This window comes from Clupea harengus, chromosome 16 (genome assembly GCF_900700415.2).
Source record: "Clupea harengus chromosome 16, Ch_v2.0.2, whole genome shotgun sequence".
Lineage (NCBI taxonomy): Eukaryota > Metazoa > Chordata > Actinopteri > Clupeiformes > Clupeidae > Clupea > Clupea harengus.
The window spans coordinates 20,916,031-20,929,660 of NC_045167.1; the positions used below are offsets into that span (position 1 = coordinate 20,916,031).

The following is a 13,630-nucleotide window of genomic DNA, read 5'->3' on the forward strand; positions in this document are numbered from 1 at the left end:
AGGCACGCAAAAAATCTGATAACTCTTTCCAGATAGACAGACAGACAAACATATAGGCAAATAGATAGATAGAGACACCCTTTCGCAATGTGCAAAAAAAAAAAAAAAAAATTTTTTTTAAAAAAATCGATTATGAACTTTTCTGAATCGAGACAGAATCGTTCTAGAGAGAATCGAGAGAAATCGAAGAATCATTTTTTTTTCCCACCCCTACTATGTAATGACACCTCCCTCTCTGTCTGCGGAGCTCCTGAAGCTGAGCTGTGTAATGACACCTCCCTCTCTGTCTGAGGAGGTTCTGAAGCTGAGCTGTACAATGACACCTCCCTCTCTGTCTGATGAGCTCCTGAAGCTGAGCTATGTAATGACACATCCCTCTCTGTCTGAGGAGCGCTTCCGTTCCGCCGCTGTGACTTACGCTCACAGCATGAGAACATGTGAACTTCTGCGCTGGTGAGTAATTACGTCTGGCCTCGCTGTTGTAAATGTCAGCGGAAAAAAATAGCCCCACCATTGCTTCCTGTGGCGCAAGGGCCATGCAGAGTGAGGCGGTACAAATGGACATGAGGAGACGAGAAGAGACTGAGACGAGAGAAGGCCCTGAGACGAGAGAAGAGAAGAGACTGAGACGAGAGAAGAGAAGAGACTGAGACGAGAGACGAGAGAAGAGACTGAGACGAGAGACGAGAAGAGACTGAGACGAGAGAAGAGAAGAGACTGAGACGAGAGACGAGAGAAGAGACTGAGACGAGAGAAGAGAAGAGACTGAGACGAGAGACGAGAAGAGACTGAGACGAGAGAAGGCCCTGAGACGAGAGAAGAGACTGAGACGTGAGTGGGAAAATCAATCCCAAACCACCGTCCGTCACATTAAAAAGTAACCAAGCACAGGAAAGGAGGAGATGCACAAGTCTAGGTATTGTTCTCCGCCCAATACTGCATCATGGGAGAGGGTCATGTACACATTCAAAAACATCCACGCCTATCCTCAATTAGACATTTGGTTAGGGGAGGAAAAAGATGAAATGTTGACACTGCAGAGTTCAAACTGAGTTCTGGAAGTAGACTGGCTACTTGGACAATGGAACACACCCATAACGCTGTTCTTTATCAAATTACCAAGAACACTCACATCATGGCCTCCCCGTGATTCTATCACTGGGTGACATTTCAACCAAATGAAATCTTTTCAGAACTCACACAATATCCATGTGACTTTCCCAATCAGTCACTTAATAGCCTATGTTCTCCTGTATTTGTTCCTTAAACAAATTAAATTAAAGCCCAGTATTGGCTCGTCAAACTCCCCACAAACTAAAAAAATTACGCTTAAAAAAACCTGATCTACGGTTAGCACAGGGACCCCACTTGACCTGTTGGCATACGCAGGAGAAGCCTCTGCTGTGTGCGGATAAACATTCCTCTCCCACTTTTACCGCTCTGCTCCCCCCGCCCCGAGATCTTGATTTAATGGACAAATAAAGACGATGTATGGGGGATGTCCTGCGCGAGTGTCTTTATGTCTCCTCTTCTGACATGTCTGTGGTGAATGGGCGGACGACCAAAAGCGGCTTTAATTGAACATGGCAGAGTTTTACGGGCCCTGCATTATTCACAAAGGGCCACAAATATCAGCCGGGGCAGAGACACACACACACACACACACACACACACACACACACACACACACACACACACACACACACACACACACACACAGCCACACTCTCTCTCTCTCACACACACACACACACACACACACACACACACACACACAGACAGGGCAGAGACAGCCGCAGGGGAGACAGCTGCTGCTGTGGACCATAGAGGGACAGAGGAGTGTGGTGTGTCACATCTTCCAGAGAATTCATGCCTGTCTGTTCCCATAGCAGAACCAAAGGTTCACACAAAAGGTTCCCTCTGATAAAGGCCTGTTTGTAAAAGCATTGCTCTTTTTTCTCAAGTCAATTCTCTCAACTCTTGAGAGTAAAAGTCACCAAAAGGGGACTATTGTTGCTGTGCATGGTTAAGACCCATATGATCACTGAGATTAAAGGGGTGTATGATCTATGAGTTTGACTTTCAGCACCACGGACAGCGAATGGACACGCTCATCTGTTAAGAGGAGATGGGAGGCAGGGGGTTAAAGAGATAGTGTGTACACATGCTTTTGTGTAGGTCTCGGGTGGGATCTTTATGTGTGTGTGTGTTTGTGTGTGTGTGTTTGTCTGTATGTCCCACATGTGTACCAGTGTGTGTGTGTGTGTTTGTCTGTACGTGTGTGTGTGATAGTGAGTGCGTGTGTGTGTGTGTGTGTGTGTTTGTCTGTATGTCCCACATGTGTACCAGTGTGTGTGTGTGTGTGTGTGTGTGTGTGTGTGTTTGTCTGTACGTGTGTGTGTGAGAGTGAGTGCGTGTGTGTGTGTGTGTGTGAGAGAGTGAGCTAGTGAGTGAGTGGGAGAGAGAAAGAAATACAGCAGCAAGGAGATGCCAAGGGGTTATAGCCCATCTGTGAATAAGGTGATCCTGGTAGACAGAGCCCAGGGAGGAGCCATGCTCAAGCACAGCAGGGAGAGGTGCACCCAGAGACACACACACACACACACACACACACACACACACACACACACACACACACAGAGACGGTGGAGACAGTGGAGACAGCCTCCGAATATCAATGCTTCTCAGTCTGCATCTCGTCCTTTATGATCTACACCAGACACACACACACACACACACACACACACACACACACACACACACACACACACACACACACAGAAGGACAGCGCAGGTGTTAACACACACACACACACACACACACATACCTCTGCTTCCCCATAACTCTACCCCACTCATCATGACAGACAAATGGATAGAGAGAAAAGAGGGAGAGGGAGATAAAAAGAGAGTAAGGACATGAGGAGAGAGGGGTTGGGAGAGGCAGAGAGAGAGGAGATGTAGAGTGAGGTAAGAAACAGAATGAAAACTGGTGAGAGAGAAAGACAGGTGTGTGTGTGTGTGTGTGTGTGTGTGTGTGTGTGTGTGTTAAATGTGCTGATGAGTGATGTGTAAGTCACAAAGGAAAATAAAACCTTCACAGCAATGCAGCTCTGGCAGAGAGAAAGATGGAGAGAGAGAGAAAGAGAGAAAGAGAGAGAGAGAGAGAGAGAGGGAGAGAATCAGCCACAACATTACCTAGCACTCTTATAGAAAAAACCTCAGGACTAAGATTGAATGCCTTTAACACAGAGACCAGGGCCATGGCTGTTTAGAAAATCAGTTACAAACGCATGCACAGCCTTTAACATGAGGCCCCTCCCTTGCAGATTGAGCAAACACACACACACAGACACAGACACACACACACACACACACACACACACACACACACACACACACTCTATATCCCCCTCATGAATAACCAACTAGTTGGGCACCAGCGGCTATACTCAAAATGAGGCTCATCTATTAGCTTGTCCATTGATTCTGACCTTTCCTGAGGGCTTTGGCTCATATCTCTCTCTCTCTCTCTCTCTCTCTCTCTGGTGGCTGTTGCTGTCCAGTTTCACAACACAGTGGACAGGAGAGACGGGGGGAGAGCCTTGTTCTATTGTGAGGACTCCTCTGTCCATTCTCCTCTGTCCATTTCCATTAGCCAAGGAGACATATATGGTGAAGTGGGTCTGCTTGTTCATGGAAATGGACTGACACTGAGGTGTCACCAGGTCTGTCCAACAGGACACTGGGCAGTTCGGCTCACTCCTGTAGCACACAGACCACACGAGGCTCAAATGAGCCTTCAAATGCAGAGCGTTTACCAAGTCAACACAAACACCGTAGTTTCAAATATCAAACACGAAGATCATCTGAAAATAGTAAATTCAGCACACTATGAAACTAAAAGCAAGTACTCTTTATTTAACTTCTTTATTTCAGACTTGGCCTGGAGAACAGGCCTTGTGTCCCACTCTTTAGCTGTGGCCTGATATGTGACACGGATTGGGGGGGATTAATGGAGTTCAGATGGTGCCAAGGCTGTACCCTTGGCCTGCAGGCCTAGTGAGCGCTTAAGCAGTGGGCACCAAGCGGGCATGGAGGAGCAAGACAACGGAGCCACATGCCCACCCCTTGCAGCATGGCAGACTCAGTGTCACTGGGTACCCCCCCCCCCCCCGATCATCACCACAATGCTCTCTGGCATGGAATCAGAGAAAGGGAGTGGGAGGGAGAGACAGAGAGATGGAGAGAAAGAAAAAAGGGGGGGTGGAGAGTGAGTGAGTGAGTGAGTGAAAGAGCGAGATAAATGGATGGATGGAAATAGAGTTTTAGTAGCGGGTATGAGGAGACATAGTCCAAAGTTAAACGGGATGTCATCCAGCACACAACGCTTCTCTAGAGACGCTCTCATCTGAGCTGATCAGAAATCAGGGCTAACTCTTACTTCTCACTGTCCTTAGCTGGGAGAAACATGGACCTAGGACCATCTAGCCTTTCTGTTCATCTCTCATGAAGGATAGGAAAAACATGCAACAGTATATCTACTATATCAAACAAGTACATGGACCAACACACACACACACACAGACAGACACACACACACAGACACACACACACACTACATCAAATACACATTCAAAATCCACAAGCATATTTTTTACTTCTTTTCATAAAAACTTTTTCAATGCAAGGCACCATTAAATATCCAAGCAGTAGCATTCGGATGTATGAGTTATCTCTGCCTCTCTCTTTCTCTCTATCTCTCTCTTTCTCTCTCTCTCTCTCTCTCTCTCTCTCTCTCTCTCTCTCTCTCTCGCTCACGCACACTCAGACACTAACACACACAAATAATAAAAAAAGGAAATGCATCAGGAATAAACAGACACACATCCAAGCATTAACACTCCCATGCATAAACAAACACACAAACACACATTCACACACACACACACGCAGGGTCCCCCTGGTTTGGAGAGCTCGCTCATCCTTTTAATCGCCGGGGAATCCATCAAACTGGGTCAACCTTCCTTCCCCATCTGCCCTGTTCAGATTTAAATGCACGAGGGCTGATTAAAAAAAAAAAACTAAGGGGGAAAAAAAAAGAAGAAAGGGGAAAAAAAAACTAGGCCAAACATTTAAAAACACTGGGTTCGGGAGGAAGGCGCGTAAACTCTACAAGCCCTTCGCCCTCACACCCCTATGATTTCCACGATGTGAAATCTAAAATGACAGGAGAGAAATGTGTTCAATAGCATTGTACGCAACATTTTTGCCCGCGTGACTAACACATGCACATCAAAGATGTGGTCAGAGATAGCTAGCCAAAGTTAATGAAACACCAACTCGGTAAATGTCATTAAATCAACCTCCCGCGGTCAGTGGCGAACTGACCCATCCCTATGCGTTGTGAATCAAAACAGGAAATATGGTCACTCGTCATCACCTAGACAATGTACGTAAAACACCTAGACAATGTATGTAAAAGCACAGTAGCATATGGAAAATCCGGAATCCTGCAAAAAATAGGGCCCTACATTTGCAAGCAATTTCTGTGTGTGTGTGTGTGTGTGTGTGTGTGTGTGTGTGTGTGTGTGTGTGTGCACATCTCAGCAACAAATTAAAGGTCAAGCACCTTGTTTCCAACTGAGAAGGCCAGGGTTGATTTTCTTATGTCCTCAAGCCATTTACATAAACCCAATATTTCTTCTCGTGGCTTGTATGGTCGGACGGGGAGGTGCTTGCTGTCATCTATCAGCTCAAGTGTGTGTGTGTGTGTGTGTGTGTGTGTGTGTGTGTGTGTGTGTGTCAGAGATTTTGCCATTCTTTCTGTGTGTGTGTGTGTGTGTGTGTGTTGATGCGCACACGCGGTTGGATAGACCAGTGATGACAACATGTCCTAGCATCTCACACCTCTCTGTACGCACAGAGCACTTTTCAAATGTCATGCATTTCATTTAGTTCTCCATCTTCTACCTCGACAGCGTCTGGGCACCCGAGAGAAGAGGCTGCTGCAGTCAAAGCAAATCTTTTCATACGCAGCTTCAATGGAAAATGAAGAGACAGGCAGTCAAACAAACACAAAAACACAGGCAAACCGATATCCACAGACACACACACACACACACACACACACACACACACACACACACACACACACGAAGACATCCACACACACTTAAAAAAAAGCCAGGCAGGCTTAATAAAAACACATCTTTCCAAACATTGGTGAGGGGCAGATTAGTCCAAACAAACATTTGTTTACAGAGCGGCCCCAGCTTTCCCTTTCCCATCCAATGCCTTTGTTTTTCCCAATCCGTCACAGGAAAACGCAAGAGCCAGCGTGGCGATGACTCCCGGTCCACACTCCGCTGGCTAAAGTTGCTAATCTGAGCAGAATGGAGGTTTATTGACTGGGGTTTCTGTCACCATCACTCCTGGGGGATGCTGAGGATGAAAATGGCGGACAGTGGGGAGTCTTTTTTTGTCTGAGGCGGCTCTGGGGAACCGAAGCAGGGTCTCAGCGAAACATGGTGCCAAACTGGGGATGAGTCACGCGCACACAAGCTCTGAATGCATGTGATGTTCTTTTATAAATCAGGGTTTAGAGAATGATGAATTAATTAATCATATAGGATATGAAAGGCATTATATGCTTTTTTGCAGACTCACCATTTACACCATTTATAAAAGTTCCCTTACAACAGATCACACACTCTCTCACACACACACACACACACACACACACACACACACACACTGGAGTCAGCATCATGGCAGAGCCAGAGGAGACTGCATCTGAGGGTGTGAATATCAACACTTCTGTTCGCCATGAACCATGAGGTGCTGGTGCAGTGGTGCAACCCTCTCCCCGGGCACTAATGGTCAGGGCCAGGGAGGCAAGAGAAAAGATGCACGGTGAGCAGAACGATAAAGTTGCACTTTTAATGAGAGCCGAGCGGTCATCTGTTAAGGCTGTCAGCCAGCGGTATGCTAACTCAGACTGGGGAAAGCAGTCAGCTCAGATACACACACACACACACACACACACACACACACATGCACACATACGGACACACACACACGCACACACGGGCACACACACACACGCACTCACATATGCACACACACAAGCCAAAACAACCACACATTTACACATAGGCATGCTAGCACACTCACAAAGGCACAAAAAACACATGCACATGCTCTCTCTTTTTCTCTCTCTCACAAACACACACACACACACACACACACGTCTTTAATTGCTTTGATCAAGTGCACACTGGGGAGTCTGTCTGTCCAGGATGCCCTTCCTGATAATCAACAGCGCTCAGCGAATGGCTGCCTGATCCGGCACACCTCTGCCTCAGGATCCATGTCCACAGAGCCTGTGCCTGAGCCCAGGCCAGCATCCCTGTGCCTCAGGAGTGCCAGGATTCATATCCACGGTCAGAGCATGTCCCCCCTGGCCCAACCAAAACCATCCCAGCATTCCTCTGCCTCAGGATAGCCTGGATGCATACCCACAGTGGCCCTCCTAGACCAGCCCAGCCTAGCCTAGCCAAACCCAGCATACATATATCTCACAAGAGCCTCTCCGTGTCCACAGAGCTCCCTAGCCCAGCATAACCTAGCCTATCCCAGCATGCCATAGCCTTATCAGATCCCCAGGTGCTATTTACAGACCCTACCCAGGCCAGCCTCACGAGAGCTCCTTTACCCCAGAGCCCAACCCCAGCCTGTTCCAGCTCAGCAGGCTTGTCTCCCCACAGCAGATGCATATCCAAAGAGCCCCAGCACACATCCCAACATCCCCACGCAGTCAGAGCTGGCCCAGTGGGCCTCCGTCTCACCGGAGCCCAGAGTGAATATCTGCAGAGTCCCAGAGCAGCTTTGCCCTGGACCTGCTGCAGCTGCTGCTGCTGCCAAACGTGGTCAGAGCTTCACTGCATGGCCAAGAACAGAAGGGAGAGGCAGTGTGAGAAAAAGAGACAGAGAGAGAGATAGAGAGTAACAGAATGTGAAGAAAGACAAAAACAAAGAGAATGTGTGAGTGTGTGTGTGTGTGTGTGTGTGACGGGGTAGACTGTAGCCAATGCCTCTCCCTATTTTGTTCCCAGTCTTGACTCACTGCACCCTGAGGTGGAGTGTTTACATATGATGTGTGTGGATGTGAAAGTCGTGTGTGTGTGTGTGTGTGTGTGTGTGTCTGTGTGTGTGTATGTGTGTGTGTGTGTGTGTGTGTGAATGCGTTCATTTGTGTGTCTGCATTTCCATGACTCTGTGGGTGTGGACGTCTGGTTCTAATCAATGTCTGGTTTTCCATACAGCTCTTTTGTTGAAACCGACAAAACAGGTCAGGCTGTGGCCCCCCGACAAAAGCTCCTACCCACACAACCTTCCATAAAATGAACCAGCAGGCAGCATCATTCAATTCACATTATCAAAGTCAATTTAATTAGCGGAACACGCCTATTAGCATGACACAGGCTTGTGCCAGAAGTGGTGCATGACAGACTGCGCTCCACGGGCACTAATCATTTCAGATAGAGCATCGTTGCATAAGTGTAGACAATGTCGGGAGCCCGCAGGGGCAGGCAGCAATTGTAAAATAGATTGGATCTGTTTCAACTGTCCGTTAACGATTCGGAGGGAGAGAGACCCGTTGAGCGAGAGCGCTGTTACATTTTCAGGTAGGCGTATTCTGGTTTGCATGCATGCCGAGTAGGGTACACAATCGTTTTTCTTTTGGAGCTGGCTAGCTGGAGGTATTGGAGTTGGTGCGAAAATGATCAATACGTTTTGGGCCGGTCTTGTGAAACAGACAAAAGCCCTGTTTCTCAAAGAGAACTCAGTAGAAAACTGGTGAAAACAACATCAAAGAATGTGTATCTGATAGCATTGACACATCTGTCGAAAACTTAGATTTTTGCACATTGATCTTGGCTCCTCTCCATATAAGCTTTAACAGTAATAAACGAGCTATAGGGAAACAATGCTAACCCGTTGTTGTAAAAATATTCCCTTGATTGTTGACATGCGTAACCAGAGGTCACCATACTGTAAATAATCAACGCTATTTCAAGAGCAAATGTCTAGTTTACTGTATATGAAAAAATCAAACAGCACTTCTGCGAAGAAATGATAGATGTCTTTGGCACAGTAAAAACACCAGCCTGCCCCTTTTTCTTTCTTTCTCTCTCTCTCTCTCTCTCTCTTTTCCTCTCTGCCTTTCTCCCTCCCAAGCCACATTAATATTCCAGGCAGTTCCATGAGCCTGCCTTCCCTCTCTCCTGTGCCGGGATGGGGGCGTTCTGCACTTCTTGCCCTGTATAAATGACTGAGTGGGGTCAGCACATTAAGCCCAAATAAACCCTTCTCACAACCCATGCTAAAATCCGAGTCTCTTCTGTGGAATGCCAAGGAAAACACACACTTGTGGTGCACACACAGACATCCAGTGGCTTTGTGACCCATCGGATGGCTTCCACTGACTGCTGGGCTAAGCCAAGAAACCTCCTACGAGTATTTCAGAAGGCAAATGTACATAATGATAGAACCAAGTTTCCACATTGAAGACAGAGATTGCATGCGAGGTACGAGAACAGGCTTAACCAGTGGACTCTTTAAAAGCTTTGAGCCCCAAATGATCTGACTGTGTTCCGTTAACACAGGGGATGCAACAGCCGCACGCCAAGCTGCAGAGACTAGAAAATGTTGCCTCTTTTTTTTTTTTACAATGAACAAAATTAAAGGAAATAAAACAAATGGAGGTAGGGGGTAAATTGAATTTTGCACAAATTAAAAACATGGGGTTGCTGTTGCCCAACTAGTAAAGGAAGGTGTTATATATATATGCCACATATATATATATATATATATATAGAGACACACACACACACACACACACACACACACACACACACACACACACACACACACACACACACACACACACACACACACACACACACACACCAAGTTCAAGGGTTTGATCCCTGGATTAAAAACCTGCACTGTCAGACATTTTGGGGTTTATGAATAAATGCATGTGCATGAGATGCTCCTGAAAGGTCACATTTGTTAACATACCAACTGTAATAGCAGACATTGGTGGACATCACTTGAGCAAAATCAGCATAAGTATCCTATGATGCTGTAAATGCCCTTACACTCTTGAACGGAATGCCTGGCTTAAGTCATCAAGTCATTTCCCCGTCATCTAGTTAATCTTCTAGTTACTTGCAGCACCCTCAAAGGTGCAATTAAACACGAAACCCTACGTTTGAGGAGGGCGTGATTTGGTAATAGGGGTGCTGTATGCCTGTGTATCCAGCTGGCTCCCATGTTTGAAGTCTGCTAAGCTACGCCAGCTCTAATATTGACTTGCTATGAACAAATGTTTTCTTGAATCCTAAGGAGAGTGAATGCTCAACCAACTGGAAGGGTGCTCACCTTATCATCAGCATGGAATACGACAGTATAAAAGAAAGTACACTTTGTAAGTGCGTTCAACCTATTTGCATTAAATGCCATTGCTAAGAAACCTACACAGAGAGGGGGATGAAGCAGTGACACACACTCTATGTAAACAACCTGTTTGCCTGTTTCAGCAAAGAGCACCTCTGGCACAACAATCATGTTCTCTCTTTCTTTCTTTCTTTCACTCTATCTTTCTCCATACTCCAGTGGAGGTCTGGGCGGACTACAATGTGTGAAATGGCTTTTCATTACTTCACAGCATTTTGGGGGGGAAAATGCACTTTTTTATCATGTGATTTGGGCCCCTGTGGGAGAGTCTACCTGTTAACAAAGATCAGTCAGAGCCGAGGCCCAAGCTGAGACTGCTCAGGGGGAAGGAGGGGAGGATGACATGCTGGGGGGGGGGGGGGGGGGGAAGAAGCGGAGAACATGGTACAGCAGCCACAGGCAGCTGGATCCTGCCTGCTAGAACACATGCAGACAAGCCTAGGCCACAGCAGTTAGCTACATCACTACAATTACGGGGACACCTGGATGTCAGTTTTGCCGCCAAATGCTTTTGGAATGTGGGATTCGGCAGCAAGTGTCATTCTGCATCCAGCCTTTCGACATCCAAATTGGCATGCGATGATCCATTTAATTAACACACTGCAATCCAATCCAGCTTTAACTCTGTAGACATTCCAAGGCATTCAAAGTCATAAAGTCTTAGCTTAAGGCGTGGCACTAGATTGCTGATATTAATGATACCCATCTCCAGAATTGCTATCTTCTAGATGTGGTGTAGTGGAAGAACACAACATGAACCCTATCTTCACAGAGGACTTCAAACACTGTGTGGGAGTTAACAGAGAAGGCCTCTCCAATCAACATCAATGGAGTCTTCCTTTATTACGTAATACAGGGTGCACCTGGAACATCCCACCACTCAGCCTCTGCACAGCAAGGGTAGTGAAAAGAAACGAAACATACTGAAATTATCCTAATAAGGACAACGCAGAGGGCGAAGGTAATGAAGGGGGATGGGGGTGGGGAGAATAATATAACCGTGGTGGTGATGGTGGCTGGGGTTGTTCCCCGGGTCAGTATTTCCTGTCGCTGCTAATAACGCGTGTCTTAAAAGTCAAGAGATCAATACTCAATTGTCACTTGTCCTCATTTCATTGCATGGGTTCTCAACCAAAGGCACCCCCAGGTACAAGGCCATTCAGCCTATAGCCAAACGGTGCATCAACATCCAGTCAAATGCGCCATTATAACATGAACACTTTTTTAAGCCCATGTGGCAACTGAAGAAGACCCTAAGTACCGCAAAGTAGCGCAAACTACCGCTCGGCTAGAACGAGCGCCAATATTTTCCTCACATCATGTGCGTAGCTCAAGCAAGGAAGGGGGTCGTGGGATTCCAGCTGCGCCGAGCTCTAATTTCAGATGATTTATTTAATTAAGAGAAAATAACAGCAGCCGCCCGACCCCGTTAGATAGGGTGCTAATGCCATTTGTGATTTATTAGCGTAGTGTGCCACCGTTGCCCTAACAACCCATGGAATGCTCGTAGTCGTGGTCACAGGGTGGCAGTTCACGCATTTTCACCTGCAGTCAGAACGAACCCCACCACCTCACGGGAAAACCTCATTTACGACATTCATCTGTCTGTCGTCGCCATTAATAATTCAGAGTGCATACAAATGGATCTTAGTAGTATGTCTCACTGAACACAACATTCACCTCAACTTTAGTGTACCATATCCATGTTCTCATAATGCGTACAGACTTACCACACTAACCTATATTTGAGCAGGTCTCCTCATTATGATTCAGTTCATCATTTAAATTATATTGAAATGAATTGCATTTTTGCAAACAATTGATTTAATACGATGGTAGCGTAATTATCTACCTGGGGAAACACACACAAATAAGTACGTGAAGTGAGCCAGGAGAGAACCCAAACAGACCCATCAATGCACTTTACGTGCTGACGATATATTTCCATTGCCTCCAAAATGTCCTCTTTCAACTCGCCTTGCAAGCAGAATACATCAGACAACAGCAATACAATAAATAAAAATATAGGCAAATCAGTATATTTGAATTCGATGCCTACCTGAAATGTATAAAACCTTGTCCCGTTTGGTGGATGTACCTTAGGGGAGCTGGTCCCCGTGTTCATCTCTGAAAAAATCATATTTCCTTTCAAGCGATGCACAAGTGCGAGGACTTTTTCAACACCGTAGTATTGTAGAGTAGAACAGTAGATCCGTTACTTTCGGACGCGTTCCAATGAAAAACGTGGGGAAAGATGAAATCCGAGGTCCAACCTGCCCCGGCGGACACGAAGTGGCTACACTTTCGCTACCTCACACCCTCATCAGAGAGTAAAGCAGTCACCGCTCACAAAGAAAAAGACAAGACACTGATTTGTCTCACTCTTCACTCCTCCCTGAAGCGGGCGACAGAGCACGCTATAAAGCCTGCGCTATCGATTCGACGAGTGAAAAGTCAGTGAAATATGCGAGCTCCATGATTGCCTAGCACTAGCACGGGCACTGACAGTGCAGCGGACCAGCCCATCTGTTCGCTGCGATAATCGCCTCCCTCGGCCACTGCCTTCACAAGTAATTATTCAGAGCATCAGAGCCCGGCTAACCAATAACACGTTGCTTGTGGAGGAGCAGAAGAAGTGCGAGAAGAGGGGAGGGACCACTTTCCCTCATAATAATCGAATAACTGGGACCCACACTGTTCATGCGTCTTTAGAAATGTTTTTTTGGGGATGCAAAATGTGGGGGTCTGCTTCAATGTGATGATGGGGCATATTGTGTGGTGTATGTCCCTGCATTACAAGATTTCCACATCTGTCTGCTAACATAAAGATGTCAGAATTTGAGAAAATATGCAGTCTTGGTTCATGATAAGCAAAAGACCAGGGGGAGAAAGAGAGAGAGAGAGAGAGAGAGAGAGAGAGAGAGAGAGAGAGAGAGAAAGAAAGAGAGAGAGAGGGAGAGGGAGAGGGAGAGATTTTGATTTTAAAAACATACTTTATTCAGATTTACAGAACAAGAGTAGGGCAATCAATTATTCCTTTCCATCAAAGAACTGGAGGTTAAAAAAAAGAAAAAAAGAAAAGAAAAATAAATTATAAAATATG

General features: G+C 46.3%; 1 protein-coding gene across 10 annotated transcripts in view; it reads right to left on the reverse strand.

The window, feature by feature from the left end:
- ppfia2 (PTPRF interacting protein alpha 2) overlaps positions 1 to 13,630 on the reverse strand; it is a 182,691-nt gene that overhangs the window by 101,092 nt on the left and 67,969 nt on the right. For 2 of the 10 annotated variants that reach the window (XM_031583120.2, XM_031583118.2), the window contains exon 1: positions 12,587 to 13,176. The exons of 7 other annotated variants lie outside the window; for them this stretch is intronic. In XM_031583120.2, coding sequence (XP_031438980.1) covers positions 12,587 to 12,667 — 81 coding nt within the window. In that variant the 5' untranslated portion in view covers positions 12,668 to 13,176. Of the gene's footprint in view, positions 1 to 12,586; positions 13,177 to 13,630 lie in introns of those variants that run through there. One more of the 10 variants, XM_031583121.2, reaches the window with a different exon arrangement.